At 52.9% G+C, this 24,421-nt stretch overlaps 1 protein-coding gene across 3 annotated transcripts in view; it reads right to left on the bottom strand.

The window, feature by feature from the left end:
• Positions 1–24,421, bottom strand: part of Mideas (mitotic deacetylase associated SANT domain protein) — a 66,664-nt gene that overhangs the window by 22,015 nt on the left and 20,228 nt on the right. For 2 of the 3 annotated variants that reach the window (XM_026401024.2, XM_026401043.2), the window contains exon 2: positions 356–2,059. In XM_026401024.2, coding sequence (XP_026256809.2) covers positions 356–1,816 — 1,461 coding nt within the window. In that variant the 5' untranslated portion in view covers positions 1,817–2,059. Of the gene's footprint in view, positions 1–355; positions 2,060–20,542; positions 20,940–24,421 lie in introns of those variants that run through there. The other variant, XM_026401035.2, reaches the window with a different exon arrangement.

The raw sequence follows: 24,421 nt of genomic DNA, 5'->3' as shown, positions 1-24,421 counted from the left end.
CTGGTTGTACACGAAGTAGAGTCACACCATTCGTGCAATCCTACATGTACCTAGGGTAAGGATGTCGGTCTCATTCCACTATCTTTGCCACCCCCATACCCCCTGGTTCCTTTGGATTGTCACCCTCCTCCCCCAGGCCGTGCGGCTGCAGCAGCAGCTGGAGGTGACTAGGCTGCGGATTTACCTCCAGAGACCAGACTTGCCTCTTCCAACTCAAGTTCAATACGGACCGAGAGGAAGAGGCGGGACCAGCTGTCACTGCTTGCCTTAATGAATGAAAAGGCTGCCCTTGTGGGCCTAGTGTTACTTGCTATCCCCTGCCCCTGCCAGGTCTGTCACCCAATGCCCATCTCACCTTTGAGTTCTGCAGTGAGGCAAGCTCCACCGCCTTCTGGGCCAGGGTGAGCAAATTGGCCTCTTGGGATGCCCGTCGCCTTCGTCTTGTGCTCTGGATCACCCCACCCCGTAGCACCTGTCCACAGTCCCCTGTGCCTCCTGCCCTCAGGCCCTCCTCATTGCCCATGGCGGAAACCTCACGCTCCCGACCATTGGGTGCCAGTCTTTCCCCATCAGCCAGCAGCTGTGACTCCCTCAGTTCCAGTGGGAATCCCAGAGCTTCGGGATGGGGCTGCCCTAGGGAGCTGGGTGGCTGCTGCTGCAGGGGCCACTGATGTAGGAACAGATTGCCAGTGGGCTCCTGCCCGGGTTGGGTGCCAGCTCCATCCAGGGAGGTGGGAGGCAGAATCCCCTCCTTGGAGAGGCGGCGGGATCGGCGGGGGAAGGCGATCTGGGGCTGAGGTAGCATGGGCTGCGGGGCTGCCTCCTGCAGGAGGGCCTTGCGCAGTTCTGGGTTCATATCTGGGTTGTGGGGAAAGGGGTAGGGAGCCATGCTGTGGTGAGCCAGGTGGGACTGTCCCAGTGGCCCAGCCGGTGGCAGGCCAAAGTCCTGGGGCTGCTGCGAGGGTGGCTGCTGCATGGAGTAGAAGTTCTCGAAGAGCTGCATCTGCGGCAGGGCGGCCTGCTGCTGCTGCTGCTGCTGCTGCTGCTGTTGCTGCTGCTGCTGCTGCTGCTGCTGCTGCTTCTGTGGGGGGAAGGCAGCAGCAGGGTTGGGGGGTGGCGGGCCCTGCCGGAAGACCTGCCGGTTCACCTGGTGTCCAAATGCCAACTGGAAGGGTTGCAGGGGCAGCGTCTGGTTTGGGGGTTTCTTGGAATGGAAAGAGTTCAGGGGTGCCTGGGGCCGCCCCACTTCCAACTGCACCTTCTGGGGCATCATGGGACGCACTGTGTTTCCATAGCGGTCCACCTGTGGCCCCCCCACTTTCTCCCGCTTCAGTGCCTCGGGGTGGTTATAGTAGGTGGAGACCCCCACGCTGGGATGAGGGTTCCCTTTGTGTCCACTGTAGAGGGACAGCCGGTTCCATGAATGAGGTGGAGGCTGGCCTGGCTGCTGCTGCCAGCCACTGTCACTAACACCCCCACCCCCTCCATGCTCTGGGCCACGCCCTGGGGCCATCACAGAATTGGGCCACTTGACTGAGCCCACCTGCTGGGACAACATGGCTGTTGGGTTCCGATCAGGCCCATATACCACAGAGTTCAGCAGGGCCAGGCTGTTAGGAGCGGGCAGCTCCACGGGCTGGGAAGTGGAGGCAGCGCCTGCTGGACTCTCGTGCTCACCGTACTGCTCCTCCTTCACTCTGATGGACTGTTGAGGAGCCTGCAGGGGTGGTGGCTGCTCCTTAGCAGCTGCCTCCTGGTCCCCAAAGAGACAACGCTTCCGCTTGTTCTGAGCCTTAGGCTGGGCCTGGAGGTTCATGGTGTGACCAACGGAGCCCAGCAGTGAGACCTCCTTCACCAGTTGCCCATTCCCTGGGGAAAGGTCCTGCTAGAAGGCTGGCCCTAGTCCAGAAGCCAGTGAGGGCAGAGCAGGGGTTGATGATACTGGATGATGTGGTCAGGCACAGGGAGAGGGAACAGCTGGCATCTCCTGTCTCTTCCAGAAAGTCTCTTGGGCTCATCTACTCTTCCCAGATCATGATGCTCCACAGGGTCCTGGAGCCTGCAAAAAGAGAGTGACAGCATCAGTCACAGGATCCCTGGACATCAGCACAAGTGTGAGAATGAGGCCCCGAAGGCCTTCTAGTCCTTATGTCACAGAGCAGCACTGGTGAGGCTGCAGGATCACAGCCTCTCCGAGGTACTCTTGTCCCACCACCTCCTGGTTAAGCTCCAGGGCTGCTGCATTTGATTGTATAACGTACGCGTTTTACGAAGGCACATGTTGAAGGACCAGAGAGGCTGGGATCCATCCTGATCCCCTGGGGCATGCTGGGAAAAAGGGCAACAGAGGCCAAATAGGGCTCCTTTGCCCTCTTAACCCAGGCCTCAGCCCACTGGGCAGGGGCACCAGTCCTCATTGCTCATCTGTCTACACAAAAGCCTCCTTCCAGATCCAAGAGGATCTTTATCCAGCCAATACCTCCTCCGTGACACTCCAAGCACATACCAGACACAGGAAGTGCGTGTGTTGGGGTCATTTCCAGCACAGCCACACCTCCTATGCATCCCCACCAGGCCTTCAGAATCCAGCACCCAGGCCAGGCTCACAATCCTTCAAAGTAAGAGGCTTGTAGGTGAGGCCCCACCCCTGGGAAGAGGTGCTGGGTGGGGCTCTGGCTGCAGGAGTCTTTCTCAATTAGCACAAAACCTGTTTTGCAGCCCTGGCTGGCTGGAGGCCCAATCCAGTCCAGAAGCTGGTCAACATGGTTGGGGCTGCTCCCCACCCTATCCCTCTATTGCTGAAGAGCCCCTAGCACTCTGAGCAAAGAATAGTCTCATATATGTGAGGTTCAGATGGCTAGAACTTCGATGCATAAGATTTCTCCATGATGTCATAACTAAAGTGCTTAGTTTTTCTCTTTTTGTTTGCTAACATTTTTCTTTCTTTCCTTCTTTCTTTCTTTCTTTCTTTCTTTCTTTCTTTCTTTCTTTCTTTCTTTCTTCCTTCCTTCCTTCCTTCCTTCCTTCCTTCCTTCCTTCCTTCCTTCCTTCTTTCTTTCTTTCTTTCTTTCTTTCTTTTCCTTTTTCTTTTTTGGTGTTGGGGATCAAACCCAGGACTCAATGCATCTGCTTAGCATTGGGTTACGTGCCTCAGCCCTCTCCAACTTGATTTTTTAAAAGGGCTTCTCTATTAATCCTGCTGCTACAGAACAGAATCCAGACCTGCATTTTACAATTTACATAACTGCTTGCATGTATTTTTAAAAACTCTCTCAGTGAGATTTTTTTTTTTCTCCCTGGGCAACTTGGTGGGGGTAGAAGCTACATGCTCACCTCTTCCCCAAGGAATATTCTGATGCTAGGTCACTCAGGCTGGGCGGGAAAGGAGAGGCAGAAAGCTTAGATCGCTCTGGAGAATAAATCTGCAGGTCCAGGTGACCTCAGCCCCTGTACGCTCCAGGTCATCGGTAGCAGCCCAGGCAATTCCCAGGAAACCAGCAGAGAGCAGGGGCTGGGCGGATCCAAAGCCCTGCCTACACCCAGTGCTGCCCCCTCTCTGAGGCTATCGCTCCTCTGCACGTTTCCGCAGCTCTGGCCCTGGCTCCCAGGGCCTGCCTGCCTGCCTGCCTGGCATGACTCACGGGAGGCCCACTCCCTGTCTTTCACTTTCGCCCAGCATCCAGAAGAGGAGTAACTTCCCTCTCGAAGTCCTCCGTGGGCTCCTCAGCCCTGAAGGCAGTAAGAGACCCTCTCAGGGTGCATCTCCTTTGTCTTCATTTAGGGTAGTTGCAGAGAGGATTAAGACAGGGACTGGGGGCATCCAAGTCACCCTAGCCCCCAGCAGAAGGGGGAGGATTTGGATAAGAATGGAAAGCTTTTAAACAAACCCTTATCTTGCTTTTAAACCCTCTTTCCCGTTTCTTGACCAACCCAATTCAGAGCAGAGATCCAAAAGCCAGTCCCCAGACTGAAAGTCACCCTGGCGCGCTTGTGAAGCTACAGGGTAGGACTGTGGGGCTGTGCCTCTCCCAGGGAGCCTCAGGCCCAGTGAACTAGAAGTACGTGTGTACAGAAGTGAGACAGAGGAAGGAAGAACGTTTGAGAGGGGAGGGGCAGAGGGGTACCCAGCAGGCCCAGGGGCACCCAGCAGGCCCATGTGCTCTGGTGCCTTGGTGGGAGGAGGGGGGAAGCGTTCACATGCACTCATGCCTCCCCCCTTCACAGCTCTGTCGCCCAGCGAGCCACAGCACAGGCTTGGGGGTTGGGACCTGGAGCAAGGGAAGGCCCACGTGGCAGGCAGGCCTGGGTGCGCGTGCCAGTGTGTGCCTGATAGAGGGGCCCAGGCAGGGGCAGATGTGGGGGAACAGGGTGGAGCCTGTGCAGGGAGCTCCAGAACTCAGCCCGGAGGGGCTGCACCCAGCTGCTAGGACCCTACTCGCTAATTCTGCACATGAAGGGGGCCATGGTTGGGGATACTGAGACAGACACTGCCTTAGAACAAATCAAGGAGCCTGGTTTGGGGGAAGTTGAATTATCCCCAAAAGCTTCCTGCTGCAAAGGCCTCCCTGTCACCCCCACTAGAGAGCACAGTGCCAGGGACACAGACACACAGATCTGGGGCCCCCAAAGAAAGGCCAGCCTCTGGGGGGATGGGGAGAGGAGTAAAAAAATGCCTGGGAACCTGGGAGGAAGAGGGGAGGGGACCACCCAGGAGGCAGAGCACTGAGGAGCAGCAGCAATAACAACAAAGCAACGTTGGGCTTATGCCACTAAGGTCCTCAGTACTTTGCATTCTTTTAATTCCCACAACTGCCTTATAAGGCTGGTGTTGCTATTTTAACTTCCATTTCTGCAGGTGAGGAAGATGAGGCTCCTAGAAGCTAAGTAACTTGCCTGTGTTCACCCATAATTGTGTCTCAGAACCAGGACTTAAAGCCAGATCTGCCAGACTCCAAGATCAAGTTCTTACTCCTCCAGGAAGCCCCGGGTTCATTTCCCAGCACCCCACCACCTTTCAGAGTGAGGATCTGCTGACACAGATACTCCTCTTTGGCAGTGGGAAGTCTCCTCCTCTTGCCTGACCCCTTGGCAGGTAACCCTCTCCCATTCTACCCAAGACAGCTGAGACCCTCAGTCTTGAGGAAGGGAAGGGACCTCACCACAAAGGGGACTGCAGGCACAGGAGATCCAGCGGCAGGGAGGCCTGACACTGACACTTCCTCCAGCAGCACTGACCACTAGGCTAGGCTCTCTGGCTCCTGCAGTCTCCCAGCTGGATCAGTTCTGGCTGCCACGAGGGGTGGTTCCCAGCTGTGAGCCCATTAGCACCTCCCTGCCTACTTGGGACAGAAGTGAACCACCTCTTCCCATTTCTTCTGCTCCATTCCTACTCCTCAGTCCCTCAGATGGTAGTCAGCCTGGCCTTCCTTGCAGGGAGGAAGAGCAAGGAAGCCATCCTCTGCAAAAGCTGCCGACCTATGAGCCAAGTCCCAGAGGTACAGGGAAGAGGGTGTAAGAAGGAACCCCAGTAGGCAGCTCACCCCTGGGACCAGATGCAGGGCCTCTGACAACGGATGCAGGAACACTGTGAAAGGAAACCCACAGCCACCATGGGGCCCCAGACTCTGCAACCCACTCTATCAATCTGTCAGACTGTCACGCTCTCTTCCCGCGTCCCTTCCTCCAGGCTCTTCTCTACTGCAAGCAATTCTTGACCAGACCCACAATTCCCCCTGGGCTGAAGGCAAGGCAAGAGGTAGCACCAGCTGCCCAGAACCTGTGATGCTTTCAGGAATATCTATAGCGAGAAGCAAGCAGTGTGTGTCACGAAATAAAAGCTGCCCTGAACCCACCTGTGGGTGTGCTATAAGGGCTTGTGGATGTTCTGTGTTCATGGTCACCATGCTCTGCAGGGATGACAGCCCTAACACAAAGCTTTCTCAAGTGTCATCAGCAGCCCAGCTCATGTCCAGCATTGGCTGGCCCACCCAAGAGAGTCTGGTGAGCCCTTGCCACAGGGCAGAGGACCGGGCCGTAGCCACTGAGGGGACCAGGCCACTCACCAGCCACCTGGAGCAATCAGTGTTTCATCTAAGAAATAAGACTGCTCGGAGCTGGGGTTGTGGCTCAGTGGTAACACACTTGCCTGGCATCCAGGAGGCACTGGGTTTGATTCTCAACACCGCATATGAATAAATAAAATGAAGGTCCATCAACAACTAAAACTTATTTAAAAGAAAAGAAAAAGAAACAAGACTGCTATGGGTCAAGGACACACAGGCAGAGACGAGGTGCCTAGCGGCCACAGGGACTCAGCTCTGACCTGGGCTAGAGCCAAATGGATACTCCCCACCCAACCCCTCCACCCCCAGGACCTTGGAAGCTAATGCTCCAAGATCCTGCTCTTAAATCTGGGCCACCCCCAGTCCTGCAAGCTCAGCACTAGGAAGCAGGGGAGTCAGGGCTCATCTATCTCCCACCTAAGAGCAAGAGAGACCCAAACAAGGCATCCAACAAGGCCCTGGACTCCAGGTGAGTCACTTTTCTAAACATCAAAGACACTGTCTTGGGACAAAGTCTAAACTGCCTACCCTGCCCACAAGTCCCTACAGACTTTGGCTCCTGCCACCTCTCCAGACATGGCACATTTGAGTCATACGGTCACACGGTCAGGACCTCCAATGTGCTATTCCCGCTTTGCTTCCAGGTCTCTGGCCAGGCTGAACTCTACCTACAAGACCTTCCCTCCTTTCTCATCTGGCCAAGTCCTGCTCATCCTTCAGGGCTCAGACGCTGCTTCCTCTGCGAAGCTTCCTGACCCCAAGGCTGAGTGAGACGGGAGCTGCCATGTGAGCTCATCACACCACCTAACCCCACCCCCACATCCTCAGCACATTAATCCTAGGTTCCTGTTTCCTCGTCCCCAGCAGACAGTGGACTCCGTGGCACAGTCTGCAGAACCTTGTGCCTTGACACTGTTTATAACTGCCTCATGGGATGCTCATTCAAGACTGCACCCAAGTGAGTCAGAGCATACCTGGGCAGAGGCACTACTCACAGCCAGGTGTCTGGCTCGGACCCCTGCCTGCTCCCAAGGCCAGTCTCGCTCCATGATGCACACTCCCCACGAGGCTGAATGATGTGAAAAGGTGCAGCCCCAAGACCCTACCCCAACCTCACAGTCCAGGCCCTCTCAGTAAAGTGAACACAAATCCTTTTCCAATGTGTGGCCAGGATCTACCTGCTCCTGGACTGTAACTTTCGGTCCCACACTACATGTAGGCCACTTGGAAAAAGGCCACAAAACTTCCCACCCCTACCTAAACCATGGCCAGGAGCAAGAGTCTGTGGGTCTGTTTACCTGGTGCCCTGACATGACTGACCTGGGCCTCAAAACACCAAGGTCCACCTAGGACAACCTGGCAGGGTTATAACAAGGGACCCAGGATGGCCTGGCTGGCCCCATAGTCCAGGCTCGTGTTCTAAAAGGCTCTCTCCCAGCTATCTGGGGTCCATGGCTACAGCCAGACTGGGTAAGTGGTCTTGGGCCAGCTAGAATTGCCCACGTCCTAAATAAACTTTCCCTCTAGACACAGTAGCTGTCTGAGGCCATTTGCCCTCTACCCCACCACAACTGGGAATTCACTCACAGTCCAGAGGTCCCATTTCTCCAAACCACTGGACATATAAGCCCTGTTCTCAAGGGACTCCCAATAAAGAAGGAAGCTCAAAGGCAAAGAGCAGGGACTTGCCTGCCACAAGTGTCACTGTCCCTAGGAGCGGGAGAGAACATACAGGAGGCCTGTGACCTGCCTATTCCCAATAGTGATCCACACAGTCTCTGGATCACGCCATCCCTGTACTGAACTTATGCTCAGAGATGCAGGGTGCAGGCCAACAGGGGAAGCAAGACTCCCCAGGGCCTCAGCCATCAAACTAGTCAGGCTCAGAAGTTTGGCCAGGGTTCAAGCTGGCTGTAGTCTGAGCTTTGACAGTAAAAATGCCAACCCTGAGTTACTTTTAAAAGAAATACGTGCGAGAGGGGAATCTTTTGCCTCATGAGACACTCAGGGCTCCATCCAGGCACCCACCTTTACTATCTCCATCCCCCACTGCCCCACAAACACCCACAGGGTATCCAGGGGAGGCCTGGATAACTAGGTCCCTTTTCCAAGGGGAAGGTGAAGCAGAAAGCAACGCAGTCGTGTGCAAAGCTGGCAGAGAATCAAGCCTCCAGATTAGGCTTTTACCTACACTGGAGGGACTGACTGGCTACCTCCCTCCGAGGCAAGGGACACCAAGGATCACAGGCAGCCCGGGAAACCTCTCCCAACAGGACTCAAGGCTCAGCTGAAAAAGGTGGGAAGCTGGCTGGGTAGGTGCGTTCTATAGAGACGCAGCACGTATCTTTGCTGCTGTGTCCTCACAAGACTAAACCTCTGCTGAGGGCTTCCTGGGCACTGCTGGGGCCCCTGGTCTGTGCCCACACCCTCTGTTCCCTAGGGGGTTTATGCCACCAGAGGCTGCTCCAGTTCCTACCACCCCCCCTTCTGGAAAGGCCCGGCTTCCTTGATGGTCCAGAGCACAGCTCTCTGGAGTCCATGCCTGAGTGCCCTAGTGCCAGCCTTGGCCCTGGGCCAATAGGAGGCCAGTCACAGGGGCCTCCCTTGACATGGCCCCACCCTGTCCTTTCTCCCATCACACACCCTGCCCTGCTGAGGCCCCTTCATCCATTCAGTAAGCATTTGCTGGGTGCTGGCTGCAGGCCACCTTCTAGGGACACAGGAGACAAGGCACATTTCTGCCCATGCTGAGCTCACAATCTAGTGGGCAGAGAGAAACACTTTGAGCCTCTACAAAGCTGTTCTCTCTACCTGGAAACCCCCAAATCTATTCTAACAATCAACCTTCTTTCCAAGGCCTGCCTCCTCCAGGCAGCTCTCCGGCACATACTGTTGACACTCTGAATCTTCATGCTGTTCCACCGCTATCCCATAATGCTTCTTCAATTCCCTTCTGTTTCTATCCCGAGGCGGAAGCAGCGGGGCCTGGAGGCAGAGTGAGCCGATGGAGAGGGCAGTGGACCGCTTGTTAGAGAACCAGGTGTCTGGGTCCAGGAGGAATGTCATAGCCAGGAATGGGGCAGGGGAGATGAAGGAACCACAGAAATACCTTGTAACAAGGAACTGCCACACGAAACAGTAGCCACCAGGACTACCTGCATGCCCAAGGTTTTGAGCATTGCTGCCTTATATAACCACTTATTCCCAACTGAGAAATGAGGAAAGGCTGGCTCTGAGCAGTAAGTCACCCCGGCTCACAGAGTTCACAATGAGGAGCCAGGATTTGAATCCAAACCTGCTGACTCCAAATCAGGTCTCTCTATCACACTCTGCTGCTCACCTATGTCTATGTTGAGCAGTGGTTCTCAAACTTCAGTGTAGGCAGGAAGACCCACCCTGACAGGGTTTTTCATGGGTCTGGTGGCAGGAGAATGAGGAGCAGGAGGGGAAATTTGCACTACTTCATAGGCAGCTCAGGTGGGGCCCCAGCACGGAACATCCCACAGAACAGTCCCCCAAAAAACAGGGGAAGGGATAGAGGACCAGGAGCTAGTATGGTGAAGTTTCCCAGGACCCACTACTCACCACTCCCCAAAAGGAACTACTGCCAGAATGCTGTGCCCTGCCCAGAAGATATGAGGGGTCCCACAGAGTCCTGGGTGGACTCTGCCGGCTAGTCCTAGGGATGACTGGGTTCTTATAGCACTTGGGACCCAGCCAAGTACTCATGTTTATTGAACACCTACTAAGTGCCAGGCACTGTGCTAAGTATATTGCATGACAATTTAAAAATCTCATTCAAGCTTTATTTTGACTTATTTTACAACCTAAAATGGTATATTCAAAAATATCTAATTAACACAAAGAAGATAGTACTGAGGAACAGTGGATAAAAATACATGATATGAAAATCAAGTAGCAAAATGGGGGAGTTTAAACTTAGCCTCAGCAACTTAGCAAGGCCCTAAGCAAAATGGCAGACTAATATCCTATCTTATCAATAGCTACTTTAAATGTAAATGTATTAAATACTCCAATTAAAAGGCAGTGGTTGGCACAATTTTTAAAAAGATGATCCAATTACATATAATTTACAAGAGACACTTTTTATATTCAAAGACATAAACAGGTTGAAAGAAGAGAAACAAAGAGATAATACCATACAAACAGTAACCATATCAGATATACCAATATCAGACAAATTAGACCTTAAGACAAAAAGGATTACTGGATACAAAAAGAACATTCTCTAATGATAAAATTTATCTATCCATCAAGAGGCAATCACAGTTATAAACATGCAAGCACCTAAAAACTGGAGCTCCAAAACACATGAACCAGGGCTGGGGATGTGGCTCAAGCGGTATCGTGCTCCCCTGGCATGCGTGCGGCCCGGGGTTCGATCCTCAGCACCACATACAAACAAAGATGTTGTGTCTGCCAATAACTAAAAAATAAATATTAAAAAAAATTCTCTCTCTCTCCCTCTCTCTTTAAAAAACAAAAACACATGAACCAAAAACTATCAGAATTGCAGGGAGAAACAAGACAATTCAACAATAATCACCAGAGACTTCAAAACTCCTCTTTCAATAATGGACAGTACAACTAAGCAAAAGATCAACAAGGAAAAAGAATACTTTAATAATTTATTAACAAATTAGATTGAAAAGACAACTACAGAACATTTTACCCAATAGCAGAATACATTCTTCTCAAGCACATGGCACATAAAGTTACAAATCAATCCATAAAACAGGTTTTAATAAAATTTTTTAAAATACTTTTTTTAGTTGTTTTCCTTTATTTATTTATATGCAGTGATGAGAATTAAACCCAGTGCCTCACACAAGCTAGGCAAGTACTCTACCACTGAGCTACAACCCCAGCCCGGTTTTAATAAATTTTAAAAGACTGAAGGCCACTCCAACCAACTCAGGGCATGGTGGCGCATGCCTGTAATCCCACAACTCAGAAGACTGAGGCAGGAGGACGGTGAGTTCAAACTTATCCTCAGCAACTTAGCAAGGCTCTAAGCAACTTAGTAAGACCCTGTCTCTAATGAAATATTAAAAAGGGCTGGGGATCTGGCTCGGTGGTTATGCACCCCTGGGTTCCATCCCTGGTACCGCCCCCCCCCCAAAAAAAGCCACTCCTTCCTGAGCCCATGTTCCACACACCTTTTGTGCAGCAGATCTCAGACATTTGCAAATGTCTGGGTAGCCCCTTGCCCATCCCTCACACCACTCACACTGATCCTGACCCCAAGATTGATCTCCGAATCAAAACAGCTGTGCAGTGATGAGGGCTTTGGAGTTGCAGCAGCTTGTCTTGCTGCTCTGCTTTTCCTTGGGAAAATGGCCTCGGGCAAATATTTGTGGCCAGTCTACAGAATATGAAAAAGACAGATTCTTCCCAAAAGAAAGGAACATTCACAGAGCACTTCCCTGAGCTGGACACTTCACATCTCCTAATGTATAAACCTTACAAACCTCCCACAGAGGGTCTTATTGTCCCCTTTCTACACACAGAAACTGAGGTGCTGCTGTTAGAAGTCAGAAGCAAGATCCTTCCAAGTCCCTGCTCTTTTCAGCACCCTATACTTGTGGGCCCAGAAGGAATGCTACACTTGAGAACCCACCACGCCAGCACGGACTCTGCCCTTTTGTTCCCTCCCAGGGCGGCTGCTTTTCCTGGCCCACAGAATATAATGTTCTTCTCAGGAAATGATACCAACCTCAGTCTGCTAGGTTCCCTTCCAGAACTAGGGGTACTGGTAAGAGCCCCTGGAAGCTGGCAGAGTGTAGACAGGGGGGAGCAGGGTGGCAGAGATGGGTTGGAAGCTGCAGGGTCAGCAGAACCTCACTCTGGAATAAAGGCCTCCTACCACGTGGAGAAGGTGGCTTGGGCCTCTCTCTGGAGCCAGCTGGCAAAGCAAGGTCTAGCTGGGAAAGGCTGAACAGATTCCAAATATCAAGGGATACTGGAGTTCGCCCAGTCCAATTTCTCATTCCACACAGTAGCCCAGAGAAGGAAAGAAATTTGCCTTAGGACACCCAGCCAGGAGAATAGGAGGTCCCCAGAATCAAGGACTCCAATATAATGCTTCATGCCAAGGTTAATCCCAATACCTTTTTTTTTTTTCCTAATATTTTTTAGTTGTCAATGGACCTTTATTTTATTTATTTGTAGGCGGTGCTGAGAATTAAACCCAGTGCCTCACACACGCTAGGCAAGTACCCTACTACTGAGCCACAACCCCAGGCCCTCTTCAATACCTCTTAACATTTCTTGAGGGTGCTAGGCATTACACACACTATACCTGTGCACAAGGTAAATATATTGCTCTCCCCATTTCTCCACAAGAAACCTGGAAAGATCCCAGGGATCAAATCACTTGCCTTAGGCCACAGTAGCACAGAGGCAAGGCCAGAACTGGAGTCCAGGCCTGCTTGTCTCCAGAGCTCTTTCTACAAACTCCCTCCCCAAGTTTCAGGCTTTGCCTCTGGCCTGGGTGCCACAGGCCATCTGGGAGATGCGACAGCAGCACCAGGTAGACTGCAGAAGCCTCTGGCCTGCTTGTGCCTTCCTCCTGAAGAGTGGCTTCAGCTGGCCTGAAAACTACTGGGATGTTCTGTGAGTGTGGCTGGTCAGCAGAGGTGGCTGCGAGAGGCCCAGCTACAGGTGATTCCCACCCCTGGGCCAACCTGAAGAAGACCCCACACCATCTCCCCCAGGAGGAAGCCACACCCCTCCCACACCCTCAAATCCTGTACCCACAATTGGCCAACAGCGCTGGTCAGATGTCCCAAATTCCCATGGGGCCCAGGCTCTAGTTCCTGCCTCTGGCCCCCTGAAGTCTGAATCCAATCAGCTCCATGACAATGTGCCCCGCTCCACAGCACACTGAGCTCTCGCCATAACCACTCACACCTCTGGGGGGACTTTTTCTGCCAAGAACATAAGTTCCTAAATAAAAAGCTGTTCCTGGCAAATGTCCTGAGTGGAGGAGACAACTAGTGCCCGTGCAAGCCATGGTAGAGATCCTTATTTCATGGCTGATGAAACCCTGAGAGGTAAGGTGACCATGGACCCATGGCCATCTGCTCAGGATATGTGGATGACTTCTTGGGGAGAGCTGTGGTCAGGGCTCCCAGGTGTATGTCCTCACATTTGGCACTGTCTCCCCAGACCTGGCATTGCTGGGGCCTTGACATTTGTTTGGCTCATCTCCTTCCCCAGCAGGGAGGTGCAGCAGCGGGTCTGTGTCTGGGGTCAAGGCCGAGGAGCCTCCATCAGTCTAGGCTCTCCTGCAATCCAGCTCTAGAAAAGGCCCACCTAGCAGTGGGGATGGGGGACACGCTGGGATGGGTGTCTGCTGGTTTGGGGTGACAGTGAAGAATGCAGGTAATACTGCTAATGAGCAAGAAGCACAAACAGCTGCTGCCAGCAGTGAAGGGCTCCCTGCATGGCTGACGGAATCTCCTAGAAGGGCTGTGGAGTGGGCACAGACAGCTGCCTGTCTTACTCAGCCAACCATCAAGTCAGCATCGGCCCTTTCTCAGGCCTTGGTCAAGATGCAGGCCCTCTGCCAAATGCTTGCACATTCCTTGCATTTCTCCAATCTCTGAGCAGCTGCTGTAGGGCCTTTTCTCCTATGTTGATTTATTCTTTATTGTTCCTGAAATACACCCAGAGGCCTTTGGCACAGCACACCAGGCACCGGCACAGCATTCAGCCTAAGCACCAAGTACACACCAACCGGGCTCTCTGGGACCTGGGCCAAGCCAGCAGGAATGACAGGCCTGGGGTCAAACTCAGCAGCCAGAAAAGAAGACCCAAGATTCCACTTGCCCCCAGCCCAGGGTCCCCAGAGATAATCTCAGAACTACAGAGGCTGGGATGTGTTTAGGGAAGAGCAGATACATGGAAGGTCCCTGGAAGGCCTAAACAAAGCCTCTTCCCTCCTCCCATGCAGGAATGACTGACCCAAATTCCTACCATCAGCAATGCATTCCAAAGGTAAGGTATTGTTCCCTGTGCACATTAAAAAGGTCAGGAGAAGTATGGAGCTGTGTGGTAAGAGGGTCAGACAGAATGCCTGATGGCTTTTCCCATCAGCAGCCCCTGTAAGCCTCGGGTTCCTTGTTAGTAAGTGAGCATAATAGCTTTGTCTTATAAGTATTGTGAGATTAGATGAGATAATTCATAGATGAAGTGCCTGGCACAAACTGAGCACTCAATAAATGTGATTTCCTTCCCCCTTTGCTGAGTAGGGATAGCTCAGTGTTAGTATCAGTCTATAAAACCTTGGGGGGAATGAAGGGCCTGTTTCTTCCAGGGCTGTGCAGGCAGGCACACAGGGCATCTGGCCTACAGACCCAGGAGACAGAGATGGCAGTCCAGAGCACGCACACACACAGCACAGGCCTCCTCTGGGCTCAGCTGTGCCAGCAGGGCCTGCAGGGACACAGTGGGGTAAGGGTATTTCTCACATGATACCTGGCAGAGCTCCCAGGCCCACAAGGAGGAGCCACCACCCTCTTGGGCTCAGTCTAAGAAAAGTAATAAGAGGGAAGGTGCCATTTTGCCCGAGGGAGTCTGAGGAAGGGTGGCCACAGGAAGTAGGAGCAGGGACACTAGAGACATTGGGCCTGCAGAAGGCAAGCAAGCCTGCCAAAGGCCACCACAGTGAATACTCCACAAGTGGAAGTGCCCGCCTGATTATTTTTGGCACCTCTTCTGCCCAGAGCCAGCAAAGAAAAGCAGCTGCCAACAACGTGGAAATGCTGTTTATGCTCAAGTGTGCAAGCTGGCAGCAAGGACAGAAGGAGCACTAGCAGCTACCATGCAGAGGCACCTCTGCCCACTTTCTTCCTCTCCTGACTGTCCCCGCAAGGCCCAATCTGTGCGTGGTATAGCTGACGTAGTGTGGGTACTTCTGCTTTCACTCAGATCTGGCCTTCCAACCACAGAGCTCGCTCGCGCACGCACACACACACACACACACACACACACACACACACACACAAATAAATAACTATGGAGCCAGCTGAGGGCTGAGCCACACCCAGGAGCCCAGACAGTATTCCTCTGGGCTCTTCTGCACTGAAGCAACCCTCTCAACTTCCAAACTGGGAGGGGCAGTGACCCCGGACAGGACACAGGCACAGCCACTCTTCCCGGCTCCCTGGGGTGAAAGTGGAGCTTCTATGGCAACCTACAGCAATTCACAGCCTCCTGGCTTCCTCATTTGAAAGTGGAGTGGGACTAGAGGTCCCAGAGGATTTTCCAGCCCTGCAGTGACTCCCAGGAGCTGGGTAGTTCAGAACGATGACCTATGGCCAGCTGGGGCCTCAGATGGAACAAGGTCAGGTGAGGAGCCAGGTGCTGGTCCCAGGAGCTGCCAACAGGCTGGGAGGAGGAGGCTGAAGGGCCAACCGTCCTGTACTCTAGTTACCACTGAAGTTACCCTTCCCTTGCAGAAAACTGGCAAATTTGAGCCCCAGCAGGCTGGACTAGGGCCTCTGTCTGCCCAGACTATTGGGAAAAGCTGGGGAGCAAAATCCCTCAACACATTCTTTCCTCTCTGGACCCCATTTCCCCAGAGAAATTGCATGACCTGAGGGAACCCCCTTCTGGCAGCAAGCCCAGGGTGCTTCCCTTTCTCCAGGCTTGCCTACCTCCTCCTGGCTGCTACCCTCCCCCTCCTCGAGACGCCTGCAGGAAGAAGCAGTGCCTGGAAAAAACGTTCTCACCACGAGGGAGCTCCTTGTGGCTGGAGAGAAAGACAGAGGGAAAAAGGAGCACCTTCCTAGCTGGCCGCAGCAGAGGCTGCGTTCCAGGAAGAGCGAAAGCAAGGCTGCCAGGGAAGTCTCAGGCTGGGTCCACTCCTCCCCACCAGCCCCACAAACCGCAGCAGCAAATGCTTCCCGCAGGGAGACCCCCACCTCCACCCAGCAAAACCTCAGCTCTTCCCTGACATGTGGCAACTTTCTTATATAATGCCTGGATGCTGCCCCCACCGGTGCTCTATTACAACAGTGAAAGGGCCAAGGTGATCCTTGGAAGGATAACTCCAAACCTCCATCCTGGTCACACTGAGAGGCCCAGGTGAAGCAAAGACAAGGGGACTTTTTCCTTGACTGAGAAAGCAACCTTCCTCCTGCCCACGCCCACGTGACCAGTTCAGCCTGGGGCCTGGGCGGGTAGGTTCCCCAGAGCACAAACTGATCTCTGGGAAACTGAGCCCTTAACCCTTATCTGCAGGGACAGAGTCCCTTGCTAAGGCACAAATGTGCCAGTGACTAGGCTCATCTAGCCGGTAGTGGGTCACAAACTTGTGCCCAGGGCCGTGGAAGTTAGAAAACAAGCTTCATTTGCATAAGCACAGGACACTGCTTTCCTACTATAAGCAGGACATCCTTCTTTTCCTGTTCCCTGGTAGGAGCAAAAAGCAACAGCAGCTGGACCAGGAGCTAATGAAATGATAGCCACCATTAGCTGAGTTCCTACTATGTGCCAGTCGCTTTATACACATGATCTTGTTTAGTTTTCACGGAAATCCTGTGAAATACTACATCCTTCCCATTTTACGCGGAAGGAAACTGAGGCTCAGGAAGTTAAGCAATGCCCAAAGCACACTGCAAATAAAAAAGGTGGAGTATGAACCTGAGCCTGAGCAGGTCTCATTCCCCTATACCTACCAGACTTCCTGCAGTGTCCCTGCCAGGGTAACTGGCCACACACCATCAAGAACGGTGTTCTAAGTGTGGGGGTAGAAGTGGGTGTTGACAAGTTTTGCTTGATGGCTCTGGAATCTGAACTGATGCCCCTACTAACTACTATTGCTTCCAAGTGTGTTACTGTGAGAGTAAATGTGCGTTGTGCTGGGGTGGAGGGAGGGTGATCTGGATTCCAAAGAGCAGTTTCCAGCACTAAAGTTATGCTGTAATGCTTCTGATTCATAAAATGAGCTCACAGTCTCATAGTACCCTGAATGTTGCTTTGAATGCAAATGCGGATCCCTTAGTAAGAGTTGGGATTTCAGTAGGCTCCACCTAGCCCCAGCCCATCGAACAATTTCCTTCAGCCCCACACATTCAGAGTACTAATAGCAAAAGCAATATCTTCGACCAAATACAACCACTGGCTGCATTTCCTGCAGCCTGCAGTGAACCAGGGAAGGAGCTGCTGCAGCTGTTCCTGCACCAGGGCATGTGCACACAGGAGGGTGCCAACCTAGCCTGGCAGAAGGAAATATGCAGGTTAACAGATACCAGGGCAGGAGGCTCCACAACTTTCACTCTTTTCCTTTCAGTAAGGATGACGAGAGGTTCTAGAAGACCAGCTTCAGGGCACTGCCAGAAAACTGGGTTCATCAACACCACAATCATTCATAGGAGACTGATCCTTTTGAAACTAATGACACAGTATAAAGAGGTCCCAGCAGCAGAAACTCATTGTGCCTTCCACATGCCAAGTCCACATTTTTTTCTTTATTTTTCTTTCTTTCTTTATTTTGTAGTATTGGGAATTAAACCCCATTCAGGGCCTCGTGCAAGCACTCTATCACTGAGCTACATCCTCAGCCCTTTTTATTTTACTTTGAGACACAGTCTTGCTAAGTTGCTGAGGCCGCTCTCAAACTTTGATCCTCCAGCCTCAGCTTCTCGAGTAGCTGAGATTACAGGTGTCCACCACTGTTCACTCATTCAACTTACTTCAACAAGTAAGGTACAACACACCTACTGGATGCCAGGCACTGGGGAACAACAAAGAACTTACACTGGAACAGAGACTACAATTCCCAAACACTCAGAGCCCTCACAGCAACTCTGCAAAAGGAGATATGAAAACTAGCCTGAGTCTATAATTTTGACTACCACACTGCAGTATGTGCACAAATAACTACGTAAGATGACAAAGGTAAGACCTTCTTCTGAACACTCATTGTCATAAGACCTAAGAAGTGGCATTTGAAACCGAACTAGAAGGAAAAGCAAGAGTATCCCAGCCACTTGTGGCCACTCCCTCTTCACCATGAGCAAGGTTTTCTTCTTGGAGACCCAACTACAAGAGAGGGGCTATCAAGGCTAAAAATTCCTGACCCAGGCCCATTCACCTTCTAAGACACACACCATGCACACACACCCAATCACCCTCCCACTCCCCTCTTGCTCCAGAAGTCTTGGCTCCACTGAGCAACCTTTCCTGGGTCTTTTTTTTTTTTTTAAGAGAGAGAGAGAATTTTTAATATTTATTTATTTTTTAGTTTTCGGCGGACACAACATCTTTGTTTGTATGTGGTGTTGGGGATCAAACCCGGGCCGCACGCATGCCAGGCCTACGAGATACCGCTTGAGCCACATCCCCAGCCCCTTTCCTGGGTCTTAAAACCACAGGAGGCCCTCAATTGCAGCTATACTGCATGTTGTCTTTTTTTTCCATTTATTAAAAGCAGGAGGCCAAGGGGTCAAACATGGGGCTATTTTTAAATCCATGTTTAAAGTTAAGCTCTCATCCCTGTGGGCACTCTGGAGTAGGCTGACAGAGCCAGGGAGAGTCCGAGTTCTGCCTGATGCTGATGCGTGGAGAGGCCACACTGGAAGTAGACAGGGCTGCCCCAGAGCAAACTGTATAAACTGGGGGGTCATCCTCAAGGTTCTTCACCTCCTTGTCCCCTGGGCACTACATAGACCAGAGAAACAGCCAGAGGCCAATCCAGTTAGAGTGGAGACTGGACTAGAGCCATGTAATGAGAGGTTTATGAATGTTTATACCGGTATTATTCACTGTACAGAACAGGAGAAAAAGAGGACCCATATATTCTCAACCTGGGAAAGTTCATCCCCTCCCTTTGGTTCTGAAGCCATCTAACACCTGTGGGAAGGGTGCATTTCTCTGATTCTAAAGGGGCAAGCAGCACACCTTCCCAGGCAGCCTCTGGAGGAGGATCAGTGGTCTCTCCCCTCAATCCAGGATCCCAAGGTACAAGTGGCTTCTTAGAGCTGCAAATTCTTCCACCTTCACCAAGACCTCCCTCAGTTCTGAAGGTAGATAATACCTTCAGGCTAGGTAGGCTCCCTCTGCTGTAGGAAGCCAGACACCCTCTCCCCTCCCCAGCCACAGCTGCCAACAGGGATGGGGCACACACGTGCCACAGCAGCCTCCATGGCCAGCCAGGACCAGCCAGCACTCTCCCACTCTCCAGTGAGCTCCACATGCTGGCGTCCAACACAGGATGGTAGAGGCAGGAAGTAGCCACCGAAGTTGTGGCCAACAGAGTCTTAAATGGGGCAAGTAACTTCCCCTTTCATCCTTCCAGCAGCTAGAGGATGAGCAGGTACGCTCAGTGGCCTCCCCTTTGGGTGGCAAGCACCTCCTTCAGGTCTGCTTGGGGCTGAGGCTTGAAAGCTCTAGGGTGCACCAGGCTCCTCAGCCTCCAGTCAGCTTTTACCCAGAGTGGGTGGGGGCCCAGGAGGAGCAACCTGGTGCTCATGCTCCTGTGTGAATGCTCTCTCTCTCTCTCTCTCTCTCTCTCTCTCTCTCTCTCTCTCTTTTTTTTTTTTTTTTTTTTTTTTTGGTGGTGGTGGTGAGGTGATTAACTCCACGGAGCCAGCCATATGCAGGGCCCAAAGGAACCTGGACTCCGGCGTTCCCGACAAGCACCCCGGATCACAGCACCTGGGCAGGCGCCGCGCGGGCTCCGAGGGCCGCTGCGGCGCGGGCGTGCGGGGGCGGGCAAGGCAGATGACAGGTCTGAGGTGCGCCAGCAGCGCCAGGGTGCGCGGGGTGAGGCGGCTCTGCGCTCGCCCGCCTGCCCGCCCGCGCTCAACGCTCCAGTCTAGGCCTCTAGTACACTTGCTCCAGTTCCCTTCCTCCTGTGCACCTCTGCCCTCCAGAGTCCCGGCGCCGACACAGTGCCCCAGCCCACTTTCCCGAGCATGCTGGAAAGGAAAAGGGCTTCAGCGCCAAGTTTCCGCAGCTCGCCAGCCCCTCGCCGCGTCTCCGGGGCCTGAGCTCCGTCACGCCAGCCGGTCCCTAAGGACACCACGTTTCGCTCGGGCAGAGGAGGAGCAGTCGTGTTCCTGAGCCGCCGCCGCCGCCGCCGCGGGCTGGGAGGCTTGGAGGGTTTTCCTGCCGGGGCCGCGCCCGGGTGGGCGGGGGCCGCGCGCGAGCTGCGTAGCTGCACAAACACCGTGGGGTTGCGCTGCACACGCAGCTGCGGGCGCAGGGTGCGGGCCGCGCGGGAGTGGACTGCGGGCAGCCCACGCGCGTTCATACGCACCAGCTCCCACCGCCGCCCAGGCCTTAGAAGTTGGCGCGTGGCGGCCCCGGTGTCCCCGCACCCGGGCTCCGGGCCGCGCCTGCAGAGCTGCAGCCCGTGGAGCGAGTAGCCACCGTTTGCGCGCCGCCAGGGTCTCCTAGCTGCCCCCGCCGCGTGCAGGCCTCGGCCGCCTGCTGTGTAGCCCACTTACCCCGCTCCTGCCTGAGCTCGGGCCTCTGCTGTCCCCCTTCCGCCGCGGGCCGCAGCCTTCGGTCGCCTCCTGGACTCCGGCCGCTTGCACGCACTCTCCGATTTTAAAAACAAACAGGCGCCGTCGCCTCCCCGCGGTATTCGCAGGTCTTCCACCAGCCAGCGCCTCCCAAAGCTGGGAAGTTTGCTGGCAGGGCCCGGGCGGGACGCGTGGGCTGTCACCCCCCGCTTGCGGCGCAGGAACCTCGGCGCGCCCCGCGCCGGTACTGTCCACCTCGCGAGCGCTCTTCCCTCCCTCTGTGTCACCCCCAGTCCTGCGATGCAGTGTCAGGATTGCACGGCTCTGACTCATCGGTTGAGCTCACAGCTTGAAAAAAAGAGAGAGAGAGAGAGAGAGAGAGAGAGAGGGCGAGAGGCAACAGCGAAGGAGGACTCTGGCGTGCTACAAAGGATTGCACAACTCGAGGCTGGGAGCGCTGAGCGCCCAGCGGCCGGCCGGCGCGCGCCGCACCGCGGCGAGCAGGAACCAGCTCTACCACTTCATCAGCACAACTGTCTCCGGGCAGCCTCTCCGCCAGCAGGCCCAGCGCCGCCCACTTCCTGCAACCAAATAAGGCCGAGGAAGGCGTCTTTAAACCTCCGGCGGCTGCCGGGGCTGGGGATTTCCAGCAGACCTCACCTCCACTCCGGAGTCGGTGGCCACCCTCCCCCATCTCAGGCCGGCGCCCCCGATGGCTTAGCTGGAACTAACAGGCCACGCGGCTCGTTCCTTGCACACCAAGGTCAGGAAGAGACGGTGACGAAATGTTTGGAAACCCATCAAGCCTGCCAGGAAACTGTGTGTGATGTTGGGGAGGGCACAAGTCGCTTTCTTCCACAAAAGAAAACTCTGGCTTTGGATACGGTAAATGGTGCACAGTCCTCTCCAAGACACTTCATTAACAGCCTCCCTGAGTGTCACTTTCTGGCCCACCGGCATCCACCAGCCTCCCAATGGTATCAGGGTTATGGAGAAATGGGCCCCACGAAGGACCCACAAGGCCATTACTTAGGTGATGAAAAGCTCCTGGGTTGAATTCTAGGCCAGGTTGGGAAACTTTTCTCTCCAGGCGCACATTTCTCCCTGCCTTCTCTAAATATCCCCCTGATAATTTTCTGGTCCAAGCCCTGTTGCTTGTTTGCTTGACTGGAGGGAAGATGGGAAACAACTGCAGCAGGGCAGGAGGTCTTGCAGGACCAGAGGAAACTCAGGGGAAAGTGCTCTGTTTTTCCTTCCATGATTTTGGTGTTTTGTTATTTTTTTAAGGAGATGAGTCAAAAAGAGAATTTCCTTTGAAGGAAAAACCATCGAAGAATGAATATACTGTTTTGGTAGTTACTTTTCCCTGTGGCCCATCCTAAGAGTCTGATGCATCCCTTGTCTTCTTAGAAGAGCAGAATATGATTCTCTCACACGCCCTGAGCCTACAGGACCTGGACTTTCACACTCCCCATCCCCCACACTCCCATACCTCCCACCCCTCCTAGGGAGTGGATGCCAACATGAGGACCTTCTACTTAGAAACCCTGCAAAACCTACACTAGTTCCTAAGGGGTAGGTCTCTCCCTCCTCTTCTACAGCTTTGCTGGCTGGCTTACCTGTTATGCACCAGGAAGTCACACCTCACTCAGAGGAAAAGGGCTTATTTGTCCCATGTCAGATATGTCAAAGTAATGACCACTTAAAATAATCTTATCTACAAAATACCAGTAATTATGCCAAGGGACTAGATCCGATGACCTCTTAAAATGCCATCAAATTTAAGATCCATCTTTCTACATTTGTAAAAAGTGAATGGAGGAGCCAGGGAAACCACCTTCTACAGAAAAAAGCCCAGGCTCCCAGATTTAGCATCCAAGATGACTGTATTGCTCCTGACAAGTCTCACAGCATTTCCCATACAGCCTACTGAACAAGGCTGTGTGTGAGAGAGCTGTATCCCTCTTATTCTGTGCATGAGGACTCAGGTTCAGAAAGGTTATGTGCATTGCACGAGGTCACAAGGCAAGCCAGTTATCTGTCACTTCTCTGCTCTTCTTCCAATCTCCCACAGAGTAAGGTAGCAAGCAATCAAGGGACTAAGGTACTCAGGCATGTAGCCTGGCCTTACCCCCAGTAGAGGCTAGACTCTCAGAAACTCAGTGTAAAAAGCCTTTTTGCTCTTTCTATTTGCCAGTTTCTTCCCTCCCACTGGCAACTCATCCAAGTGAAGGAAACAAAAGCCAAACCTCTTGGCCTCCAGTGCCCACTGCTGCCAGGTTCTTCTGCAGAACTGCAGCCATCCTGACCTCCCCTGAGGGCCCACCCCTGCAACTGGCTTGGGGCCAGCCTAGAGGAAGCCCCAGAGAGCAAGCGTAGACCAGCCCAGGGACATTCCCAACTAACAAGAAAACCCAGCTGGGAGCACATTCTTAGAAGAGCCTCCACCATGCGCCAGGGCCCAGCCTCCAGGAAAGAAGTGGGAGCCACTCCAAAGGACACTCCCCAGCTCTGTCCTGCAAGGACTTCCTCCCTGTCCCACACTGGGCTGCCTGATCCAGGAACAGCATGGGGAGTGGACGCAAGAGATACAGAAAAGTCAGTTACCCTGAAGGAACCCTGCTCACCTTGGCGCAGCACAACCTTTCGTTCAGACTAAACTTCCAAATTTGGGCCATCTCAGAGAGAGGAAAGGGGGCACATGGGTGCTCAGGAAAGGAGGACTCAGAGACTATTCCCTGCTTGGCAGGAGGAGAAGTCTATAGCCACAGCAGGCAGAAGAGGATGTGCAAAGAAAGCTGCGGCCTTTCCGGGAAAGACCTGCAGGTCAGTCTTGCTGCAGATATGACAATGCAGAATCACTGACATGTGAAGTGAAAGTTTTGGTTTTAGAAGCTCTAGCACCTCCTTCAAGCCTCTGGGACAACTAAGAAGGTGACCTTTTGAGTTTGGGGGTGGGGAGGTTTTCTTTAGACTTTACCCATAGAGTGATATTTTCCCTACCGTCCCTTCTTCACACAGCATGGGAAAGAGAGGAGTACTGAGCTCCAGTTCCTGGGAGGTAATTGTTGAGAAAGAAACACTCCAGGAAGCAAAGGACCTTGGACAAGTTTTCAAACTCCAGGTTCCAGTGAGGGTAGAGTTTTATTTCAGAGGCTTCCTAGCATCGCATTGGCTCTCTGCTCTGGATTCTGTTCGGAGTGGCCTAGCACTGCGCTGCATAGTCCTCCCCCTATGTCCAGACCATTAAAATCTTCCAAAGGTAAGTTTTATGGTATATCAATTATATCTCAATAAAGCTGTTGAAAAATAAAAGCTTCCAAGGAAGCCAGGATCTCAACACCACCCCGACCTGCCCCAGGCCTGCATGCCTTTTTCCACTGTCCCTTCTCTGCTAGGATCTTTCCATCTAGGCCAGCACATGTAGTGTGGTAAGTGCTTAAACTTTAGAGTGTGAGGAATCAGGGGAACAAATACCGTTGAGGGCATCACAAAATGCCAGGTTTCATATTGTGTTCCTACTGTCAATTCCCTTTGCAGAATAAAGGTCCTACCTCCAGGACGTCATTGCCTACAGTTATAACAGAAGAAAGAGAAAGTTGTAAAAATAATAAGGAACCAGGACTGAGGTTGGGTCTTGTCTAACTAAAATAAACCTACTGCATGATCTTAGGAAAGTTGCCGCTAACCTTCTCTGAGCTTCACTTTTTTTTTTTTTTTGGCTCCCAATAGATGTGCCATGTTGGTTGCATGAACGAGGAAAGAGTGCCCAAGTTCAAGGGGCCTGAAAGGATCAACTGGACAAAAGAGTGTTTTACAACTGCAGCATGCTATGTAAGCATAGGGGCTTATACCTGTTAT

The sequence above is a fragment of the Urocitellus parryii genome, chromosome 6 (assembly GCF_045843805.1).
Source record: "Urocitellus parryii isolate mUroPar1 chromosome 6, mUroPar1.hap1, whole genome shotgun sequence".
NCBI lineage: Eukaryota > Metazoa > Chordata > Mammalia > Rodentia > Sciuridae > Urocitellus > Urocitellus parryii.
Note: the sequence above shows the minus strand (reverse complement) of the source record. Positions and strands in the feature narration are given on the sequence as shown.